Source organism: Camellia sinensis, chromosome 14 (assembly GCF_055761805.1).
Source record: "Camellia sinensis isolate YWXY chromosome 14, ASM5576180v1, whole genome shotgun sequence".
Taxonomy (NCBI): Eukaryota; Viridiplantae; Streptophyta; class Magnoliopsida; order Ericales; family Theaceae; genus Camellia; species Camellia sinensis.
Window position 1 is genome coordinate 60,943,618 of NC_138974.1, and position 23,324 is coordinate 60,966,941.

At 35.7% G+C, this 23,324-nt stretch overlaps 2 protein-coding genes and 2 long non-coding RNA genes across 4 annotated transcripts; 3 read left to right on the forward strand and 1 right to left on the reverse strand.

Annotated features, from left to right (window-relative positions):
• Window positions 1-509: 509 nt before the first annotated feature.
• Window positions 510-7,217, forward strand: SLP1 (Calcineurin-like metallo-phosphoesterase superfamily protein). Its single transcript, XM_028202091.2, has 10 exons — window positions 510-886; window positions 2,314-2,414; window positions 2,576-2,689; window positions 3,337-3,546; window positions 3,810-3,945; window positions 4,058-4,233; window positions 4,692-4,780; window positions 5,335-5,404; window positions 5,572-5,665; window positions 6,909-7,217. Exons 1-9 carry the CDS (start codon window positions 697-699, stop codon window positions 5,656-5,658), a joined length of 1,173 nt encoding a protein of 390 aa, XP_028057892.2. The 5' UTR covers window positions 510-696; the 3' UTR covers window positions 5,659-5,665; window positions 6,909-7,217.
• A 6,376-nt stretch (window positions 7,218-13,593) lies between these two features.
• Window positions 13,594-13,844, forward strand: LOC145808015 (uncharacterized). The gene is made up of 2 exons (XR_014351486.1): window positions 13,594-13,677; window positions 13,720-13,844. It is a non-coding gene; the product is annotated as an uncharacterized LOC145808015 (long non-coding RNA).
• A 1,009-nt stretch (window positions 13,845-14,853) lies between these two features.
• On the reverse strand, window positions 14,854-17,179 carry LOC145808013 (uncharacterized). Its single transcript, XR_014351484.1, has 2 exons — window positions 16,931-17,179; window positions 14,854-15,228 (listed from the first exon to the last, which is right to left on the reverse strand). It is a non-coding gene; the product is annotated as an uncharacterized LOC145808013 (long non-coding RNA).
• A 107-nt stretch (window positions 17,180-17,286) lies between these two features.
• On the forward strand, window positions 17,287-22,390 carry EMB3147 (Acyl-carrier-protein S-malonyltransferase). Its single transcript, XM_028202090.2, has 9 exons — window positions 17,287-18,134; window positions 19,549-19,634; window positions 19,745-19,811; window positions 20,376-20,518; window positions 20,772-20,820; window positions 20,921-21,058; window positions 21,148-21,228; window positions 21,667-21,930; window positions 22,032-22,390. Exons 1-9 carry the CDS (start codon window positions 17,781-17,783, stop codon window positions 22,092-22,094), a joined length of 1,245 nt encoding a protein of 414 aa, XP_028057891.2. The 5' UTR covers window positions 17,287-17,780; the 3' UTR covers window positions 22,095-22,390.
• The last annotated feature ends 934 nt before the right edge of the window (window positions 22,391-23,324 follow it).

Sequence of the window (23,324 nt, forward strand, 5' to 3'; positions counted from 1 at the left end):
AATATATAAAAATATACATATCAAAATTATAAATATTTTGACATTCTATATTTTATTAATAATATAATCTTAAAGCGTCATTAATCAGATTAAAAAATAAAAACTAAACAATTTAAGATTTAAAGATTTAGGATTTTAAAGTCTTATTTGAACAGAGGATTGGATTAAAATAGTTAACTAAATGATAAAATAAATTAAAATAATTAATAAAATAAAATATTATATTAAATTCATAATCATTTAATTTTTTTTATAATCATCAAACCAACAATAAAAAGCAAAATTAATTAGCTTGGTTTGGCATATATCATATAAGTACATTTTTTTATTTTTTACCCTTTTTAAATCACATTATATTTTTATTTTACTATATATCTTTTTATAAATAATAAAAAAAATATACTTATTTAGAATGTTACAAACTACGGCTAAAATGACCAAACTTGTTATACAATGATAAAACACGTTAAGCGCCTACTAGTGCAACAATTGGACAAAATGAAGCGAGAAAAAAAAGGCTGTAAAAAAGAATATGCCAAATTCGTGGCTGAGGTTACTAAAATAATCCCAGTCCCTCCCTTCTCTTCTTTTCCAGAAACAAATTTTAGAAGAGGAAAGAGGTGATGAACTGAGGCTGTGGCTGTGGGCTGTGGCTGTGGCAGTGGATGTGCGTGTAGGTGTGGCTGTTCTGCTGCAATGCAATCGATGGCTTCGATGTCTCTAAACTCATTGCCCATTCAGCCCCCATCGCATCCTCGCAAACTCACTGACCCTTCTTCTTCTTCTTCTTCTTTGGCTCCTCACATCGGCGGTGCCTTAAAGCCCATACTAGTCTGTGGAAACCCTCCCACCTTCGTCTCCGCCCCTGGCCGCCGTATTGTTGCCGGTTTGTTACTCTTATTTGGTGTGAATTCCCAATTGTTATACTTGTTTCTTTCGCTTAGATATACCCATTCCTTTCCTTCTCTTCTCTCTATATTTCTGATCATTTAATTTAATTTAATTTTTTTTTATTAGTTTGCATTTGTGTTGTATGGTTTCTTGTTCTTTAAAATTGGATTCATAAACATTTGATATTAGTTAGTTATTTCATAGCAATCACTCCAGTGGAGTGGACAAACTCAGATTTAAGCATTCTTCTACTAATGGCTAAGTGGTAAATTTGAGAGTCACAAAATAATCTTGCAGATTTGATGGAAGGATTTGAATCCCTTGATTTGGGTAAAAAACTAAGGGTCTGTTTGGATGATTGTGGATTTCAAATCATGGGATTTGAGGTTGAATGGATAGAAAAACAATGGAACAAGATAACTTGAGATAGAAGATATATACATTTTAGTATGATCCTTATAGCTAGAAAGAGAATCCTTAGCTTGATTTCAAATAATTAGTTTTATGTAGTGATTTCAAATCCACTATGATGAAGCTATTTAACTCAAATCTTGTAATTCGTAAGTGAGGTATGATATCTAAATTTGAGTTATTGTTCTTGAATGATTAAGGTCAAATTCCTCGATTTAAAATCCACATCTATCCAAATGGACCCTAAAACTCAATTTGGTGCAAGTTTGGGTCAAGGAATGGCGGGTGTTTTGAGTGATTTTTACTCAAATTTAAATTTGATATAGATTTGAGTCAAGGATTGGAATTTGGAGATACTCGTAGGTTACCAATACTTCCCTTCTTTCTCTCCATTTTTTCCTTCATTCTTTTATTGTTACTGTTGTTGTTGAGTGACATGGTTAGTTAGTAGAAAGATAATTGTGAGCAAGATAGTTATACTTTTAACTTAGTGTTAATTATGGGCATAGGATCCTATGTTCAAAAAGCCCTATCCCGAATGCATTCTTGGATGCATGATGGTGCCTCAAGATTTTCATGTCCCAATAGGGACTGGGATTTTGGGACCTGACCTTAATTATGATTTTCCTAGAACTAGATTTTCTGCTTGCTGTCTGTGGGTGATATTTGCCTCGCATTTCACTTTTGGTGTGCATTTGCTAACTGCGTGCAATGTATATGTTTCCTTATGAAATATTATTTTTTCCATATGGATTGATTTCATAGGTCTGTGGCAAATTTTTTGCAAAATGTTGGATTGGCCTTGTGCAAATTTCAATAGGATGTCTGTTCTAAATGATTAATTTTTTTTCAGCTTCCTTGCAAGAAATTAAGAATAACAGATAGTACAATTTTAACAACTGATATCTCCGTTTACAAACAAACCCCCCCCCCCCCCCCCCCCCCCCCCCCCCCTCCTTCTCTTCTTGTTTAAATTTTCTTAATGTGCTCTTGTATGGGTTGAATGTTTAGTTGGGGATCTGCATGGGGATCTAGCCAAGGCAAGATGTGCACTTGAGATGGCTGGTGTCCTGAGTTCTGATGGACGAGATTTGTGGACTGGTGGAGAGACGGTATTACTTTATTTACATAATGTGAAAAACCATGTCAAATTCCATAGTTCAAAGTACACTTCATGCAAATGTACCTTATTGTGTTAAAGATTGTTATAAACTTGTTATTACTCTGGATGATGCCACTTTTGAAGTAATAGATATGTGCCTTTGTGGTCTAGGTATTGATTCAGCTTGGAGATGTATTTGATCGAGGTGAAGATGAAATAGCTATCTTATCCTTGTTGCGTTCATTGAATATTCAGGCAAAAGCTAATGGTGGAGCTGTTTTCCAGGTTTGTATCTGTAGAAATTGAAAACTTTGTGATTGTTGTAGAAATATTTGCTGCCAAAGTCATCCTGCATATGCAGCTTTTATCACCGAGTATATAACAATTATATCAAAATAAATTGTTTTGTATCGGTAGCACTGCGCATATTGTGGATTTTGCAAATGGCTACTATAAAAGCCACGTTTTTCACTACAGGATATTAATATCTCCTGCTTTGTGTTTTTGTTTTTGATTAAATTCAACATAACAAGAAATCATTTCTGAAACTTCCAACTTTAATTAATACTCCCTCTGTCCCATTTTTATAGTCCTTTTTTGAAAATTCTATTAATACTCCCTCTGTCCCATTTTTATAGTCCTTTTTTGAAAATTCTAACTTTTTAAGGAGACATGCAATCATTACATTTAAATTCAAATTTTAAAGCATTAATTCCCAAAATACCCTTTTATTATCATTTTAAAATATATTTATAATTATTTACAGGGGGCAATTTTGGAAAAATTTAAATTTAAAGTTTTGACTTTTCAAAGTGGACTTACATTTTGGGACAACAAAAAATAGAATAATAGACAAATAAAATGGGCGGAGGGAGTTGTATTTTACTGGTTGATGTAAGTGACAGGATTGTTCTATTGTTTGATGATTATAGGTCAATGGAAACCATGAGACCATGAATGTAGAGGGGGATTTTAGATATGTTGATTCTGGGGGATTTGATGAGTGTCTGGACTTCTTGGAGTACTTAAATGACTGTGAACATAATTGGGAAGAAGCTTTTGTTGGTTGGGTTGGTGTGTCTGAGAGGATGAAAGATCAGAAAATGTCCCAAAATCGTTGGGGGCCTTGGAATCTAGTGAAGGTATATTTATTAAATTATACTATTCTCACAATTGTATGACTCTACTGCTTGTTTTCCAATTGCTACTGTGTTACATCTGTGATGACAATGATGTCACCCCGTCCAAGTAATTAAATGATCAACTTTGGATGGTTTGCCTCATATTGTATTTGCACCACCAATGGTTCAATAAGCAATTTAGGAGATAAAAACAGTTCCTATTCTCTTTCCGGTTTTGATTTCTCGATAATCATTCTGATATACTCATCCCACCATTAGGACAGCGGCAACAGGGGGTGATTGCCAGATCTACTCTGCTAAGACCTGGGGGTCCGCTGGCATGTGAGTTGGCACGACATGCTGTTGTTCTTAAAGTTGATGATTGGGTCTTCTGTCATGGTGGCCTTCTTCCTCATCATGGTAAAAATTGTACTACCATTTGGATGTATTGCTCTTTCAATATTATGAGTTATTTAAGAGTTTTATCTTGTTTGGTTTGAAATTTCTGATATGATTATTTGTAATTGTCCAGTTGCCTATGGTATAGAGAGGATGAATAGGGAAGTATCTAATTGGATGGGTGGCCTCAGTGAGAGAGACGGTAGTCCACAAATCCCTTTTATAGCCACTAGGGGCTATGATAGTGTTGTTTGGAATCGTTTGTACTCAAGAGACATATCTGATCTAAATGGACATCAGATTAATCAGGCAAGTTCAATTACTTAAATCTCTACATCTTTATTTTATTTCATGTTGCTATATTCCAAAAATAAGACAGGTTTAACCTGTGGGCAAATCAACTTGGTGAAATTATGAAGGTATTATAGAAACTGGATTTACATTATCGCAATTATTAGCACCTCTGCTGTTGATTTGGCTGAGTGTGTCAGATTTCTGTGCTTACGAGGTTTTTTGGCTAAATAAATTACTCTCTCTCTCTCTCTCTCTCGCTCTCGCCCTCTCTAAAATAGTAAGGAAACTGCACTAGTTTTGGAATTATATCATCTCTTGTTATCATTATTTTTTTTCCCCCTTTTTATTCAGTTGATTACTTGATTAGTTTATTTAAATTTTATTTTATTTTATTTATATTGAACCAAGTTTGATGTTCTAATTATTTTGGTAAAACTATCTGAATGTTGGATTTATATCTTTCTGCTTATCAGATTCAATCCATTCTTGAGGAGACAGTGCAAGCATTAGGTGCTAAGGCAATGGTGGTGGGGCATACTCCTCAAACTACAGGAGTCAATTGGTATGGGACCTTAATCACTTCCTGGGCGTTTTATTTAGTGAAACTACAGCTACCATGACATCTTATAGTCTAAGTCTGCAAGTAGTAAATACTTTCTAATTTAAGCTCCATTTATTTTGGTGGAAAACATTTTCCAACATAAAATATTTTTTATGGAAAACTTTTTCCAAAAATATTTTCCAAAGAAAACATTTTCCTATGGTTGGTTGCAATCTTGAAACTAAAGTGAGTGGTGGTGGTGATGAGGTGGTGGCAGTGGTAATGGGGTAGTGGTGTTGGTGGGCAACGTGGTGGTGGGCATTTGGTAAAACTTTACTTCAGAAAATGTATTCCTCCTGTCAAAAGTGGAAAACATTTTTCACTCAAATAAGCTTGTTTTTCCTTGACCACGGAAACTGTTTTCCATACTTTCATTTTCGTTGTACCAAATGCCAAAAAAGTGGAAAATGTTTCCAACAAAACAAACAGAGCATTAGTGGCATATCCAGCCTTTACATTGAGGGCTTGCTTTGATATTTTGACAAACTTATTGGGTGTTTGTCTTGTTCCTGCAGTACATACAATTGTAGCGTGTGGCGCATTGATGTCGGCATGTCTAGTGGGGTTCTTAATTCACAACCAGAGGTAAATTGTTTTAGGTGGTTCAACTCGAAATATATTTGATTTGAGCTTGCTTTAACCCCTTTAGGAGCTCTTCTGAATCTCGTTTCTTTAAGCTTCAATTTAATGTTAATTCATTAGAATTAGCTCTCAAGGTAAAGAGCTTTAAAAATTTTACCTTTGTCCACCAGGTTCTAGAAATAAGAGACACGAAAGCAAGGGTGATAAGAAGCCAAAGGGACACTTGTAGTGAACTTCAGGTGGTTGATTACGCATAGATACAAGGTATGATATGTATGAAGTTTCCTTTAGTTTTCATCTTATTGCATTGCAAAGTCAAACAAATCATATACCTTACTTGATACTGCACCTTACTGTACTGGGAACTTCTTTAGCTGTTTTTGCATCCACTGACAATGGCAGATGCAGGATGCTTTCAGTTTCGGGGGAAGGGGGCAGGGAATTCATTGGATAAATATATATGTGGGCGTCATAATGAATATACTAGAAGTTTGGGGTCCAGCTCTTAATAATTAGGATCCGTGAGCAAAAACTAGTAAATTAATAGGATCCTTTGGATTGGATCGTGTTTTTTTTTTTTTTTTTTTTTTTTTTGGGGGGGGGGGGGGGAGGGGGGGGGGAGGTGGTTGGGGGAGATTGTGTTTCCTTCAGGTGACCACCATTGCATGCACCCATATTTTAAATTGCGATGCCGAAATCACCATGCTTTATTTGAAAAGTGCATGCATGTCATGTTCAATGGGGGAATTTAAATTAAATGATTAATTTTAGAAGTTACAAATGTCCATTGAAGTTTGTAATTGTCTGTTTCCTTTTCATTTTTGAACCCACACCTTAACATAAGAATATGGGATATTTGCATATATTCAAAAGTTCCCCCATTTTCAGTTTAGTTTCTGTCTCCGTTATAAAGTCTTCGGTTTCAGTGATTTTGTTCAATTTTACTATGACAAAGCTGATCATATAAATCTAATAGAATTCATTGGGCATTGCCCCCTGAGGTATTATTAGGCGATCGGCAATCTTAACAACCCTGGAAAGAATTCCCAAGGATAATTTGGAAATCATGTCAGCTGTGTTATTTTTGCCCTATCTTCCCTGTGAGCTTCAATTTCTCAACAACTTTTGCTTCTCAAACGAACCCCCCTCTTCTGGAAAGTAGTTTTATTACAATTATTTATTTATTTATTTATTTTTGGTCAAATGGTGATACAACTAACTTAACAAAGCCTTATCCCACTAAATATTGTTAGCCATTTGTATCATGTTTCATCATTCCACTCAATCAAAGGCCATAATTTTGATAAAACCACAAGTTAACATGTCTTATTATCTCAACCCACATTAATTTTGTCAACCTCGTCCTCTAGCAATGCCTTCATTCTGATCCAATGGGACTTGATTCCTGTCTCTTGTTAAGCTAGTTGACATCTTAGGGAAGTAGTTTATTGATATTTTGCTGTGGGCATATTGTAAGATCAACTAGCTCTTGTGTTGATTTTTGCAGGAGATAACAATGGTGCTGTTCGACTTACATTTGATACAAGTAAATATTAATTGTTTATCTGTTTCTCACTTTACACGTGAGGATCAATTTCTTAATGATTACAACCCATTTTGGGCATTTAAAATAGATGGCAAATAGAGGCAAATCGAGTGCTTTGTATCAAATCCTGAAAGCAAGACTAATTGGTCATACATTTCTGGAGCTGGCTTCATTTCTAGTGTAACCTTTTGTCTCGAGACTTGAATGCAAACCTTGCTGTAAAATACAGAATAACTTGTTGAATGCAAAGAGATCATATTTAATTGTTCAGTGTATGCAAGTCTTTTGAATTCAGTTCTGGATATCATTATTGGCATAATTTACAAAAACCCTCAAACCCAGTATATTTCCAGCATTGAATTAATTGATGGTTCTGTTTATATTTTTTTGGCTTGTTTAGTTTATCAAATACAAGATCTTGAAATATGACAGGTGTCAGTGTGTTTTGATTCTTCTGTTTAATTGAAAAACTGCTGTCATCGCTTTTACAAATGATGAAATGACGAGTTAGAAATGCACCGTTTAGATTGTGTTTGGATTTTAAAATTGTGTTTTTTTTTTTATAATTTTTTTGAATTTGTACTAGAATAGATTGGGAGAATGGGAATGGTTGTAAAGTTAAAACTGAAATTCCTAAAGGTTTTAAAGTTATTCCATTGTGAGTTTAAGCTAGTAAGAAAAATCCTTGTTGATCTTGCTATGAATGGTTCGTGGGCTATTTCGATGGACAGCTTAAAGGGGCAGTAACAGTTTAGTGGTATGTTAAGGGGGGAAAAAAATCAGTTTGATGGAAAAAATTATGATTTTATCTTTTTAATGTTGTAAAGTTTTTCACTAATATGAAAATATTTTTCCTAATAGAATCTGAAATAATATTTTCTCAAACCATATGACCAAAGCCAACATACAATCCCTTCCTGATGAAAAATAAATTATATTTTTGTAATTCTTTTAGTCTCTAATATTTTAATTTGAATATTATTAACCTTAAACTCCAAATTCAATTTTAATTTAGTATTTCTGGCTAAATTATCATTAAAAAAAAAGAATATTTAATCTACCATCTCTTTCTAACTTTTAGTAATGAAAGAGGTTTATAATATTTTTTTTTTTATAACTTAATGCTTGTTTGGGATCATCTATAATAGACAAAAAGTCAAAAACTGCCTCCGTTTGGGAAGTAGGTTGGCTTTTTGGCTTTTTGACTTTTTTGGCTATTTTAGCCTGGGCTTAAAAGCTTGGTTTGGGAAGGGCTTTTTGGCTTTTTGGCTTTTTTGAGTTTTTTTGTGAGAGAAGAATGTAATGATTATGGGTTGGATGTGATGTTTTGTTTGTTATGGCTGAAATAGCCTATTTTGTTTTTTGTGGCTAAAATAGCCAAAAAAGCCTGCAAACCCACTTGCCAAACACAAAAGCAAAAAAATTAACACTATTCAATAATCAATTGTTTAGTCAAAAAGTCAACATATACAGAGGGCAAAAAAGATTAAAAAGCCCTTGTTGACATGCACAAAAATTTAAAAAAAAAAAAAAAAAAAGCACTGCACAGTGCACAGACACAGCATAGTGTATGTCAATGCTCAGAAAAGTACTTCGGTAATTTTGCTAATTGATACAATATTTTAATACATATTTTTTCATAAAAAATCAAAAAAATTTCTTAAATATACATATTTTTTTCCTCTACTTTTTTAATAAAAATATAAAAAATACACTTATATACTTCATTCCAAACAACCCCTTAGACTCCTTCACCCACACCCATATATTATATCCACTCTTCCAATCTCTCTCCAATCTCCCCCATTAAAAAAAAAAAAACTCAATCGGCGTCAATTGGGGAAGTTTCAAGCTCTCTTCATCTCTTGCAGAATTGCACTTACAACAAAGAATCACAAAAACTTTTCTAGCAACCACACTGTTGCTTCACTTTCAACGTCTATAAACTTAGTTCACTAACAAACCCCCAAAAACTCTTCACTCCCAATCCCAAATTCCCTTGAATTAGGGTTTAGGAAAGACTCCATCAATGGCTGGTGCGTTGGTCACAGGTGCAGCTTTGGGAGCAACAATTCCATTCCGTGTCAAGGCTAAAATTACACTCAGAACAGTGAAAGGTAAAGCATTCCAGCACCTTTCCGCAAGCTCTGCACTAGCTCGAAGTCAAATTCCAAGGATAGTGGAGGAGCAGGGTAAGAGGGTGTTGTGGGTGAAAAGGATGATTAATTTGTGAAGGCCACATTTGGCTTATGATTTGTCTAACAAGTAGTTGCAGTCAAGGCAAATATAGATCCAACTTCCATTGATGGGCTACTTGCAGCTAGAGCATCGAAATTTAAAGTTTGTTTTGTTGTTGCAAACAATCAAGGGATGTGGGTGGTGTAGATATTGAATTTGAAAACATCCCTGGTGTATGTCTATGATTATGTAGGTGGGATTGAACTTTTTATATAATTTGGATGGAAGTAGAGAAATTGGAAAATGATCTGTAGCTTGAAAGTGTTGGGCTCGACTGGCTCGAAAGTACTAGTTTTCTCTCTCCTCTCTATCTCTTTGCTTTTCTCTCCTCCTCTCTTCTATTATATTCTCGAAACAAAAAAGGACTCTCTGCACTCTCACCTCTCTCTCTCTCTCTCTCTCTCTCTCTCATCTTTGGTAAACCTTTCCATCGCTCTTTGGTCGCGGAAGGAGGAATCACTTTCATCTCTCTCTCTCTCTCTCTCTCTCTCTCTACTCCCTCTCATTCGACAGATCTCTCTCATTACCTTCTGATCGCTCTCTGGTCATGGAAGGAGTACGAACAACGACGAAGTAAGACGAACGACGGCGACAGAGGTAAACCTAAAATCGCAAAGTTAGGGTTTATGTTTGGCTTCAATTTGTGATGTGTTGTGTTAGGGTTTAAGATTTGCCTTTAATTTGTTATCCTCCATATACATTTGTTTGGTTTTGCCTTGAATTTGGTTTTGCTTGAAATACATATCTGTGTGGTAAAATACGCATCTGTTTTGTAAAATACACATCTGTATGGTATACATCTGTTTATTTTTGGCTTTAATTTGGTTTTTCTTGAATACATCTGTTTGATGGTAAAATACACATGTGCTTGGTTTTAAGTTCATATATCTATTTTCAGATTTACTTGAAATCTATAAAATATAAACAATCTAATTTGCATTGCAATCTGAGCTATTAGTTTGGTTTTGGCTTTACTTTGGTTGTGCTTGAATAGTTATCTAATTAATACATCTGTTTGATGGTAAAATACACGTGTTTGGTTTTAAGTTCATACATCTATGTTTAGATTTGCTTCAAATATGTAAAATTATAAACAATCAAATCTGTCTTGAAATGTGTAAATCTGAAAATCTGTGTTGAAATCTATCTTCAAATTTGTAAATATGTTATAATAACTTATAAATCTGTGTTGAAATCTGTTATAAATCTGTAAATCTGTTACAAAGCTGTTATAAATCTGTTTTATAAACCTGTAAATGTGTTGAAATATGTAAATTTGATTTGAAATCTGTGTTGAAAATTGGCTGTTATTAGCTTGTTCATGGGACAACTGATGGGCTTCTTAAACTACTAATAATAGTAGATTATAGAACTATGGCTTCTTCTTCTACTAATAATAGTATCATAAGATTAAAATTAAGATTGTGTGATTGTGGTAGAACTGCGGCGATGTATATTGTACGCATGAATGACAATGGAAACCAATGACGTTTGTTCTTTGTTTGTCCATCAAAATATGTATCGATTATAGAATTTGATGTTTTACTGTGTACAAAGTTATTTATGTAATTTGATTAAGTAATTCTTGTGCATTGTAGAGTCATAAGGAACACTGTAATTACTTTAAGTGGAGTGTGTAGTGGAGTAGGTGAAGGTAAAGATGGGAAATTCTAACAGCCCCCCGCAAACTCAAGGAGGAGAGAAACTAACCAACTTGAGTTTGGAGAGAGTAACAAAACAAGAAAATACATAAAAATAAAAAAGGATAGGAGACACTGTATGGTCGTGTCAGACCGATGTAGAAGACAGTTTATGGGGTCATGTCGGACCGTTGTAGAAGACAGTTTATGGGGTCATGTCGGACCGTTGTAGAAGACAGTTTATGGGGTCATGTCGGACCGTTGTAGAAGACAGTGTATGGGGTCATGTCGGACCGTTGTAGAAGACAATGTTGTGACAGTTTACGGAGTCTTGCTGGACCCTTGTAGAAACTAACCGGAATCAATGTCGGGACAGTTTACAGAGTCTTGTCGGACCCTTGTAGAAACTAACCGGAATCTATGTCGGGACAGTTTACAGAGTCTTGTCGGACCCATAAAGGAGCTAACCGGAATCAATGTCGGGACAGTTTACAGAGTCTTGTCGGACCCATAAAAAATCGCATCCTCAAAAGGTGCGCTCAATTTTTCAAAAGGCGTGCCATCAAAAGGCGTGCCCAATCCATAAAAAGGTGTGCCGGACATGATGGCGAGGCACGTGGGCGCCTTGGCTTGCGTGCCCGTTTGTCGGCTGGTGGCAAGAGGCGCGCGATGCGCGTGGCTGCCTTGGCTATTTAACCAAGGTTGATGCTGAGGCTGAGGCAGAGAAAAGCTGCGAAAAACCTCTGAAAAAAAAAACTTCGTTGTGCTGAGAGAGAGAGTCTGAAAAACTCTTCGTTGTGCTGAGAGAGAGAGTCTGTAACACTGTGAGACCTAGAAAATGGCTTCATCGTCTTCCCGCGGGCTGCTCACCCTCTTTCCCGACCTCAACGAGTCAACGAGAGAGAGAACTGGTGCGGTGGCACTGGAAACTCAACCAAGCGCCCCGGAGTTTGCTCCGTTGAACTTTCCGATGCGGTCGGTGGAGCAAAGGATGGCAGGGCAGTCGGATGTGGAGGCCAATCAATATACTTTGAAGGCATGTGTGGAAAGCATGACGGCGGTCACAAATTTGTCGAACCGGCTGCAGAGTAGGACAAATGAGGTGCAGCATTTAAACTCCCAGCTGGCTCTGCTCCAACGCATGTATAAGGATGCGCGAGCAGAGATAAGCGTGCTAAGGGCAGAAAACAAGGAGCTGAAGCGGAAGGCCACCGTGATGTTCCGATTTGGAGGGCCGCCATATGCTACAGTGGAGGAGCAGGGAGTAGTGATCATGCCCAGTGGAGTGGGAAACACGGAGGCAACACTGGCAAGGACCGCCCAGGACGGAGGCAAAAAGAAGAGACCGGCTGCCGAGTAGAGAAGAAAAATCTCGCCTGTGGATATGTTGTTTGGGTTTTGGTTGTTTGGTTGTTGTTGTGGTTTTTTTTTTTTTTTTTTTTATGTAAAATGGTGATCGGGGTGAGTCCCGACATGAATGAAATAAGGGAAGGTTTGGTGTGCAGTCCGTCGTCTGTTTTTGTTTTTTTTTTTTGTTTTTGTGTGAAAATAAAAGAAAATTGTGAAAAATCAGAAGGGATGGAAAGGTAAAGATAGACAGATATAGATAGAAATAGAAAAGAAAAGAGAGTGGATCAGAGGGATGTAACCAGAGTAATAATAATAATAATAATAATAATAATAATAATAATAATAATAATAATAATAATAATAAAAGGAATATCATGAAGCGGGCGGGGAAAGCAAAATATTAGGTGAAACAAAAAAATAGTGAAGTGAGTGGGTGACAACAATTGTTAGGTCCAGCAAGAGATTCTGATTTTTTTTTTTTTTTTTTTTTGAAAAGAAGAGAAAAAAAATAATAAAAAAATAAATAAATAAAGAAACTGTCGAGGGAGTTGTACCAAGATCACACTCGGGAGAGAAAGGAGAGAGAAGAGAGATGATGAGTGGGTGGTGGAAGATTATTATATGATGAGTGGGTCGGCAGAGAGGAAAAAGGGACGAGAGAGAGAGATAGTGGGTGATAGGAGAGAGAGACGAGGTTGGAATTTGAGTCGCCCTCCACTGATGGGAAAAGGCATATGCCAAAGCTCGCTCCCTCTTAACTGCTGCTTCTTCTCTCAGATGTATCCTCGCAAGAATTTCATCCATTGTTTCAGAGGTGTTTGTTGACTTTGCCGATGAGGACCATGAAGACGATTTCCATGGTGGAAACGTCGGTGACTCGGAGGCCGTGGAGGAAGTTGGGTTGGAGGCCGAGTCGACTCAGCCATTGGTTGATCTCGGGGCCGACGCTGGAACCGTTGCCGCTGGCGATCGCCGCTGCCGGAGGAGGGAGAGAGAGAGAGTTGGTCGACTGGATCGCTTCCGCTAGATACGAATGTCACCTCCGCTGGTTGCGAAGATCTCCTGTCCGATCTCAGATCTTGATCTCATCTCCTTTCCGCCGACGATCTTGCCGGCTTTGACCACCCAGACGATGACGCCGGCAGGCTGTTTCGGCCAAAGAAAGCATCCTCGCCTGATGCAGCAAATCACGATCTTGTGGTTGTAAATAGCAACATCGAATGTGCTTCATATTCAAAATCTGCAAATGGTATGGATACTGAAGAGGAAAGAAACCTCACAAAGACCAAGAAACTGTAGCACGGAGTCCTCTAAGTCCTTTAAGCAAGCAACTGTAGCAGTTCAGGGTGAACTATGAACAAGATGTGGAACTGGAATCTGGAGATTGATAATACATCTGAAGTTCTGAGGTTGATGATAAAATAGGATGTGCTATTAGCTTTTCGGTGTAAACCCTCCTATGGAGCAACACACTAGAAGATCTTGTAGCTGGTAGTAAAGAGGTAAAGATAGTGATTTAGTGAATGACATAGGCAGTTGTGGAGGTTTGAATTGGTTGAGCTCCGGCGGGCGGTCAAGGCAAGGTTGCCGCCCGCCGGAAGGCGATGAACACCAAGATCTTTAACCTTGCTCTGATACCATGATAACAAATACTGTATTATTGATTGATGCTTTGATGTATTACAAGATTGATAAATTACAATTCCTATACAATCTATATATAGAAGAAAATGTGGTAGTAGGTGTAGTGGAGGTGATAGTGGGTTAGGTGAAGTGGAGTGTGTGGTGAAGTGGAGGTAGGTGAAGTGGAGTGTGTAGTGGAGTAGGTGAAGGTAAAGATGGGAAATTCTAACAAAATTCATAGATGAGGATGATGACAATCTTAGCTCCACAATCTGTTCCAATGTTGGACCTCAAAAAGCTATAAGAACAGAAGAATTAAACGATATAAGGACAAGGCTTTATGAGATGGACAATGAAATTCATCAACATGGTAGAAGGCTTCAAAGGATGGAGAAGAACTTCAAAATTATGATTTATGTCATTGTTTTTTGTGTCTTTTTGTACTTTATCATGTAAATCTCAAACTCTCTAATGTTATGACGAATTTCATGAATGTAATCAAAAACTTCTTTTGTTTTCTGTATCTTTTTGTACTTAATGATGTAAATGACTGAGTTGTTAGATTTTGGGGAATTTTCATGAATACTTGTCCCGTGTGCTTTGTGTTGTTTATGTGGATGAGTTTGTATGTTTTGTGATATTCTAACTCTAATCAGGCATTTACCAAATTTGAAGAGAACAATGACTGTGTTAGTCACTTAATCAAAATCCTTTGGAGTTAGTCATGCAAACTTGGTAACATTATAGCTGCACAAGTTGGGTTAGGAAAAGCTAAAACTAAAAACTATTCAAATCTTCTTACAAAGGAGGCAGCAATATCATATTTTATTCCAGAAGAAATAGACACAAAGACCATTCAAGTTAGACCACTTGGTGAAAGTGGTTCACTTAATCTCTCCAACCTTTTCATCTCCATAGAACTATACATGCTGCAGAAGCTTAATTGAACCTATACAAATCACAAGTTTAGCAAATCACAAATTACAAATCTTCCATTATTAACCAAATACACAATCAGGCAGACAATGGCAAAAAACAGATCACGCAGACAAATTGGCTAGAGAAGAAGAGCGTAGATAGGCTTATATAATCCTTGAACAAAATACTTCATACATAGCCTTATATAATACTTCATAGCTATCCATAATACATCCATTGTTGCAAAACATACTGCAACAAATTGAAAAAATGAACCCAACAAATACTACAACAAATTAAAACCAAACGATCCGAATTTATATACGAATGTCATATAATTAGTAGTGCAAAACCAAAAAAAAAAATGGGGCATTTGGATCCGCATCTATATTCAAGTCAACAAATTTTGATGCTGCTGTCGAACTTTGACTGCTTGTATTGTTGACCATTTTTAATTGAGTATGAGATGTGCTTCCAATATTGTCCGCCGTTTGCATTGTGCTAACCCGTGCCTATAAAAACAAAATACATATTACAAATATTTTCCACAAACAAATTGACCAATCTAAAATTTAATTCATCATTAAAATATGTGTACTCATATATTGAACACGCACTGGTACATACATATTGTCTTGTGTGCTTACCATAGAAGGAAAATAGTAAAGTTGATAGTGCGGCACCTTATCATTAAATAGTAAGACAATGTTGTTAGTAATTTGAAGCATTAAAATAAAACCCCACAACAAACAAAGTGTAATATATTAAGTCCATTCAACACATATCGGTATATACTATCTATCTTGTGTGGCAACCATAGAAGGAAAATAGTAAGGTTGATTTTGCGGCACATTATCATCAAATAGTAAAACAATTTCATTACTAATTTCAAGCATTAAACTATAAATCCACAAAAACCTTACAAAACAACCTACCCCATGAAGTTCGAATATTGTTGTTGCATTTTATGGAAATAAAGTGTAACTGATTCGACATCTCCTACCCCAAGTCTCAATCTTCTAGCATTCTCAATATAATTCCTTGCATCTCGTTCATCAAACGTTAATGCCTCATATCCCCCTGCTTCAACAACTATGGAATGAAAATTCCTTGCCACCCCAATCTGTGTTGCATCGTTAACTTCTAATCTCCTCATCATCGGAGTAAAAATCCTCTTATTCATTGCAAAATGCTGTAAGTTAGTAGGAATCAAATCATGAGTGTGCTCAAGCACAACTGTGGTTAACTTATATCATTCATCATTTTGTAGACTGACTCTTACCCTTACTTTACAATCAATTTTTGATGACAAAGATGGTTTCATGGGATTTATTTATGATCTTTTTGTTTTGATCCGCGCCTGAGTACATTTAATTCCAAAGTATTTTACTTCCTTATCACTTGTTAGATTTTGTGTTCTAAAAGCTATAGCAAATCCACAGTGTTTCGCATATTTTGCATAAAATGCGTACACTTCTTGTTTTGAGATAAAATACATCTCCTTCTTAGGTTCTTCAATTTCACCACTCTCATTAAATGAAAGATTGTTATCCTGTTCTTCAACTTCCTCACTCCCATTTAATGAATTATTGTTTGAATCAATATCCATTGTAGCTTCAAAATTAAATAGAATAGACATTCAGAGAGTTAGCTGCAATTTTAAAGGAAGTAGAAATTGTCTGGGGCAATAGCTACCAGACACATTTTTAAATCTAAATTGTGAAGGATTTGAGTAATGAAGGAATTACATTCTTCAAAGATGAATCAGAACAAGGATGTTAATATAGTGAGTTGCAAAACAAGATAGCAAAAATGATTAAAATACTGTTAAAATGATTAAAATGTTAAGATACTGTTAAAATGATTAAAATTGCTATTATACTGTTAAAATTGGTATCTGTGGATGATTTTTCACCAAATTTTGCTGAGACAAAAATGTTATTATGCATATGAATAAATAAATAAATCTAATTAGTAGAGAATGAATATAAAATAAAGGCTCAAGTAAGAGTATTGACTATCATGGTCATGGACAGATGAGAAATCTTATGTAGTGGCCATAATCATCTAAACAATAATCTTATTTTTACAATCATCTTAATCATTTTAACAGTTGCTACCAGCCATGGCAGCCTTGGCAGCCTTGGCAACCACAATGACAGAGCTATAGAAGAGCAATGATACAAGGGGAAATAAAACGTCAAAGGGAAATGCCTTATCCATAAGTTAGTGAAGACTCTGATTGCTCTGCAGCACACAAACTTCCACTTTTTCCACTCCGATCAAACAGCAACAGCAACGACACACAGAGACAGTTCTGCTAGGTTACGAACAGACCGGTTCCAAGTCAGTGAAGACTTCGATTACTCTGTGGCACACAAACTTCCTCCTCTTCCACTCCGATCAAACAGCAGCAGCGGCGGCACAAGGGAACAGTTACGCTAGGTTACGACCAGATGGTGCTCCTCTCCCTCTACTCTTTGTTGTTTTCTTTTCTTTTTCTTTTTTCTTTTTTTTTTTTTTTTTGTGTGTTGTTATTGAAATGAAATGAAATGTGTGGGTGCATACAGTAGCAACAAGTTGAGTACAAATGTAAATTCAGACCACTCGAGCCATCACGTTTCGAGCTACGTAGCGGAATCGAGAGAAATTTTAAATTTTTTAGGTAAAATTCTTTGTGTTTTAAAATTTTTCTGAATCAAATTTTCTCTAAAAAAATATTAAAAAATCCTAACTATTATGAATATATTATATGATATTTATCTTATAAAATCTTAACAACAAGAACCTTAAAAAAATTTCCCTTAAAAAATTGAGTTTAAACATAACATAATTAAAATTAAACCTGAAGTATAAATTTGATATTGTTGAAATTAAAATATAGATATAAAATTAAATTTAAGTAAAACATGAAAAGAGTAATGAATCCTAAATAAAATAAACAAAAGTCATAAAAGCAAATTGTCCCAACAAACAAACCCTTTTTGGCAGTTGGCCGGTTTCTTTGGTTTTCTCAGCTTTGTAAACTCCGTTAACTTAAACCCCATCTCAATTATTTCAATGCATGCTCTCCTTCACCATTCTCTCCTCTCTCACTCGATTCAATCGCTATTCTTCTTCTTCTCACTTCTTCACTCATCACTCTCGATTACTATCTGATTCGATCTCCACGATGACTTCTTCGCTCGTAGCTCCTTCGATTTCTGTGCAGAAGCTCGCCTTCTCCTCTCCAGATTCCTTGCGGAATTGTTCGTGTTTTTCGGGTTTCAAGCATGGAATTCGGAGCTTTAGCTTTAGCCCTAGGAATTTTGATAAATCTAGGGTTTTTATGAGCGTCTCGGTTGGATCTCGAGCGGCTGTTGATGATGCTTTGTTCTCGGATTACAAGCCCAGCTTTGCGTTTCTGTTTCCTGGTCAGGTGAGGTTCAGATCTTTTTATTTTTAACTGTTTTTTTTTTAATTTTTTTAATTTGAATTTCTGGGCGAAATGTGAGATTTGTTGAAGAAAGATTGGAATTTTGTTTATTTCTGCGTGCATTTGAGGGAATTATTGGCTTATCAATGAATATATTTCCCTAAATTAGGAAAATAATAGTACCGGGTGAGCTGGTTCTGCCTAAGCTGCTACGTTTCCAGTTTCCATAATGCGGTTCTTCTATTTTGGATTTTTGGATGTTTTTCAGAGAACGAGAAAATCAACTTGGAAAATAATCTCACATTTTTCCTGCTACAACATTTTGTACCATTTCTGAAAATGATCAAAAATCAAAATTTTCGTTTTGCTTTTCTTTATTGAAGTAAATCTGCATGAGTTACCACATGTATTAGTAAAATGCATTGGTTTCTTATTGTGAAATCTTAGCAATGGTTGTATACAAGGGTCAATTACATGACACCCCTCAACTATCACTCAATATCACTTAACCATGTCAACTAAAAACCATACATTTGGACCCCTCATATATAAATGCCCCCCTTTTGATGGGTTGAAAGTGATACAATGTTATAGTTGAGAGGTTCAAATGTATGGTGTAAACCCTATATATAATAAACAAGTTAGAACCATTTTACATGCTATGCAGAATTACCTCCATTACACTTAGAAACCTGGCTCTGGCACTTCATTATTATATTACCCAACTTATATTGCATTTGTATTTGGTAGTGATAATCTCTGGATGGATTATTGGCTTTGCCTACTAGCTAAGCTTACTGTTGGTACAACTAGAAAGAAGTAAAACAGAAAAGATATTTGTGAATATTTTGTAACATGTATGCATAAAATGTTCCAAATTCAGTAATTATGTGTTTTAGAAGTGAAGGCGCCATGCTTATACTTCAAATGTTTATGGCAATACTCTCACCATTAACATCATTATGTGCACACTCTGTTGCATGATTATTGTTAGCATGTTTGTGTTGTATATCATGGTATAGTGTAAGTTCTATATATGCGTGTGTATATATATTTATATATGTGTAGAAGTAAAAAATGGGCTATACAACTGCATAACATCCTGATGGTGGTATGCAGTGTTAAAACTCTCCAATACAACTTGCCAGGAGTCTTTCTCTAGCCAGCACCTTAATCATCCCAGCTTTGCCAACTTGTCATCACCGTTGCTGTGTTTATTTTATATTTATATGTTTTGGGGGGAAGAAAAAACAAAGCTGAATAATCCTGGAGAAAGTTACCTAACAATTTAGAAGTTTAAATAGCATTTCTTGATCATGCTTTAACTTGGGGATTTGTGTATTCAGCATAACATCATGTGAAATTTGACTAATCAAATCTGGATCATGCCCAACCCTATGTGTTTATTACGTTGCAGGGTGCACAAGCTGTTGGAATGGGTCAGGAAGCCCAAAATGTACCTGCTGCAGCAAACTTGTACAAGAAAGCAAATGACATTCTAGGGTTGGTCTAACAAAAAATCTACTTTCTTTGATGCCTTTTATTATCTTTCTCATTTCGGTGGTTCAGCTCAGAACATGAGTGATGTAATCTAATGTCCATCTTGTTTGAAGGTTTGACCTTTTGGATGTGTGCATAAGTGGACCAAAAGAAAAGCTAGATTCAACTGTTCTAAGCCAGGTATCATGTGATTTTACTATTTCTATAATTTTATTTTTATTTTTAAATTCCTTTTTGCCGGGTAATATTTTTACTTCTCTTGTTTTTAGTAATTGTTTATTGTGGTTTATCTTAAAACTGAAGTAGCTGTGGACATATCACAATTTGATTGTAGAGTGGATTTATTAACAATAACAAAAATGATTATGCTTTAAATTTAATGAGCCCACTTAAAATAACTCTCTGAAGTGCTAATTAGCTTCACTAACCAGTCTACTTTTTGAAATGTCACTTGCCATAAAAAAAAATTGAAAACAGCATTTTTTTCAATTAGCATTGTACTTGAGAAATTCTATATATTTTTCCTAGCAAAAGACACCAAATTGACGTAACCCACCAAATTGATCAAGACCAAAAGACATGGTAAATATGACGTAACCCACCAAATTGATGTGATGTGTGTCTATTTTTCCTAGCAAGGAAGTGTTTTTTTGCCAAAGACTGTTTACATTATGTCCCTGTTGTTACATAATTGAGTTTTCAGTTGACGGTCTTAAACTAATTCTTCATTCTGCATTTTTACAGCCAGCTATCTATGTCACGAGCCTTGCTGCGGTTGAGTTACTTCGTGCTCGTGATGGAGGTCAGCAGATAATTGATTCTGTTGATGTCACATGTGGTCTTAGCTTGGGAGAATACACTGCTCTTGCATTTGCTGGAGCTTTCAGGTGAGCCATGCAATTTAGTAACATTGTTGTTAGATGGATCATATTTCCAAATTTGTGTTGGGTAGCTGGAGCTTCATCTTCAACACTAATAAATATGGTGCATTATTCTCCGTTTTGAGTCAATTAAATACTGATCACATGGAGTCCAGATTTTTTTTTTTTTTTTTTTAATTTCAAATACATCTAATATTTTTTTCTTCATGTTTTTATTTGTCTTAAATTCTTAATATCGATTTGTGCATTATTTAATTAGCTTTGAGGATGGACTCAAGCTGGTCAAATTAAGGGGTGAAGCCATGCAGGTAACAATCCATTATTGACTAATACTCATCTTAATTGCAGAATATCCTTGAAAAATAAAATTCTATAACTATTGTGTTTCTGTCACATTGTTTGTTGCAGGAAGCTGCTGATGCTGCTAAAAGTGCCATGGTCAGTATCATTGGACTGGACTCAGATAAGGTCCAACAGTTGTGTGACGCAGCCAATGAAGAAGTTGATGAAGCTGATAAAGTTCAGATTGCAAATTTTCTATGTCCTGTAAGATTCTTTAGAATAAATTTTCTATCATCCAGTCGGGAACTTTCTAATTTAATCTGACTTGACATAGAATTCACTCTATTTGGTAGGGGAATTATGCAGTTTCTGGAGGCGTGAAAGGAGTGGAAACAGTAGAAGCAAAGGCAAAGTCATTCAAAGCTCGAATGACGGTATTTTTCTCCTTAATTTTATGTTTTCAATCTGATGCCATGGCTCCAACATTTGTTACATCTTTCTTAGGCTGTGTTTGATTAGCAAGAAAAAGGGTGGAAAGTGAAAGTGAAACAAAAGAAAATATATTTTCTTACAAGCATTTTATTAGGATGAAAATTTTGCAACAAAAACATAGAGAATTTGAAATTTTAATTATAGATAATCCCTTACATGGAAATTTTTAATTTTCTTGTGTTTTCCTGTATTTTTTGCAAGAAATGCAAAACTTGGTTACAATGTCAATATTTGGTTGTACAAAAAAATTAATTTTCTTGTAGTTTCGACCACTTTCATGCTAAAAAAAGTCAGAAAATGTTTTATTTTATTCTTTTTCCCTCGCTTCCTACCATTTTGATCCTAAACAAACTTAGACAATGTTTTTCTTTCTCTTTCAGGTGCGCCTGGCTGTAGCTGGGGCTTTCCACACTAGTTTCATGGAACCAGCTGTCTCAAGATTGGAAGCTGCATTGGCAGCAACAGAAATCAGAACTCCAAGAATACCAGTTATATCCAATGTTGATGCACAACCACATGCAGATCCAGACACCATCAAGAAGATATTGGCACAACAGGTAACATCTCCCGTTCAGTGGGAGACAACAGTGAAGACGCTCCTTGCAAGAGGGGTGAAAAAGAGCTATGAATTAGGACCTGGAAAGGTAAAAATGTTAAATGCATTTCCTTTGTACTTGAATATGGGCAATTTGATTCGAGCATTTCTAATCTGAATCTCTGAGGTTGTTTTGTGGATCGTATACAGGTTATAGCTGGCATTGTCAAGAGGGTGGACAAAAAGGCAGAAATTGAGAATATTAGTGCTTGATGGAGTGACCGCATATTTCTCTATGAATACCATTCTAATGACCTTGCGAATGTATTGTATCATCTGGGTCTCACAGGCAGAGAGATTCCTGTTCAAGCCTCACCAAAAAGGCGTTGGGACCTTGGAAAAATTGAGCTTTTTAGTAGTAAAAATCATTGGAAATTTGTTTGGTTTGTAGTTTTTGTACCATCAATTTTGATTATTAAGATGATGACTTTGTATCGGTTGTGTCCTTGGATTGAAGTGTAGCCATTTTCATCATCTATTAAGAAACATTTTTAGATTGCTGCCTCCAATAACACTAGTGATTGCATCAGATGTGAGATATAAGGCAAATTTATATTTAATTGTTCAACTTCTCCAAGTAACACAAGATTGGTAACAGTAAAAAACAAAAACAAAATGTAAAACGAGCATCTTTGTCTCTATCAATCATGATTTGTGGTGGTAGGTGGTGTCAATCTTCTGAGCTGATTGAACCATTGATCTTCAAGGAGTTGATCAGCCCAACTAGGAGCTAATCCACTGAACGAGACACCATGCATTGCCTCCATCACTCTCGTCGCTATCTCCGGTGCCAGCGAAGCGTTCAGGCGCCTCTTATCCTCTCTCAATGCTCTAAGTATCGCTGAATCAGAAACCTCTCTCTTCCTCTTCTTCTTCTTCATTTGTTTTTCTTTCTTTGTCATTGCTTAGATCGAGAGACCATATTCCATTTTCTATGCAATGAAAATCAAATTCGTCATCTGTGTTGCGATCAAAATTTGACTGATTGAAAGCATTTTCTTCATCTTCCTTGTCGCCGCCAACGGAGATTGGTTGATAGTATTTCGGCAAATTGTCGTAGTTCGTGTCGAAACTGCTTCCACTGCGGTTCTTTGCAAAACATTATTACATTACACACAACACATCCTAATAAAATGTATAATATGCATATATATACATACCCCATCCCCACACACACCACAAATTGATTTGGAAAGAAAAGAACTTTCATTTATCACTGATTTTGATCAATCTAGTAGTTTACCTTTGATGCAATCGTTCTAATAGTTAGACACAACATTCATTGTTTGATATTTGAAAGAAATCTACCCCCCACACTAGAAAAAATAAATGTAGAGTTAAGATTCAACTTTCATATAGTGAAATGAATCTATCTAAATAATTATATCCGAGTGTTGAGCTTTTCAATAATTTTTTGTATGAATAAATACGGCATATGTTGCA

What these genes read in the sequence shown, in the direction of transcription:
- EMB3147 (XM_028202090.2), top strand. Translation starts at nt 17,781, where the DNA reads ATGCTCTCCTTCACCATTCTCTCCTCTCTCACTCGATTCAATCGCTAT. An exon ending in GCATTTGCTGGAGCTTTCAG is followed by an intron (nt 20,519 to 20,771) that starts GTGAGCCATGCA and finishes TTATTTAATTAG; the next exon opens with CTTTGAGGATGGACTCAAGC. An exon ending in TTGCAAATTTTCTATGTCCT is followed by an intron (nt 21,059 to 21,147) that starts GTAAGATTCTTT and finishes TCTATTTGGTAG; the next exon opens with GGGAATTATGCAGTTTCTGG.
- SLP1 (XM_028202091.2), top strand. Translation starts at nt 697, where the DNA reads ATGCAATCGATGGCTTCGATGTCTCTAAACTCATTGCCCATTCAGCCC. An exon ending in TGTGGACTGGTGGAGAGACG is followed by an intron (nt 2,415 to 2,575) that starts GTATTACTTTAT and finishes TTTGTGGTCTAG; the next exon opens with GTATTGATTCAGCTTGGAGA. An exon ending in TGGCCTTCTTCCTCATCATG is followed by an intron (nt 3,946 to 4,057) that starts GTAAAAATTGTA and finishes GTAATTGTCCAG; the next exon opens with TTGCCTATGGTATAGAGAGG.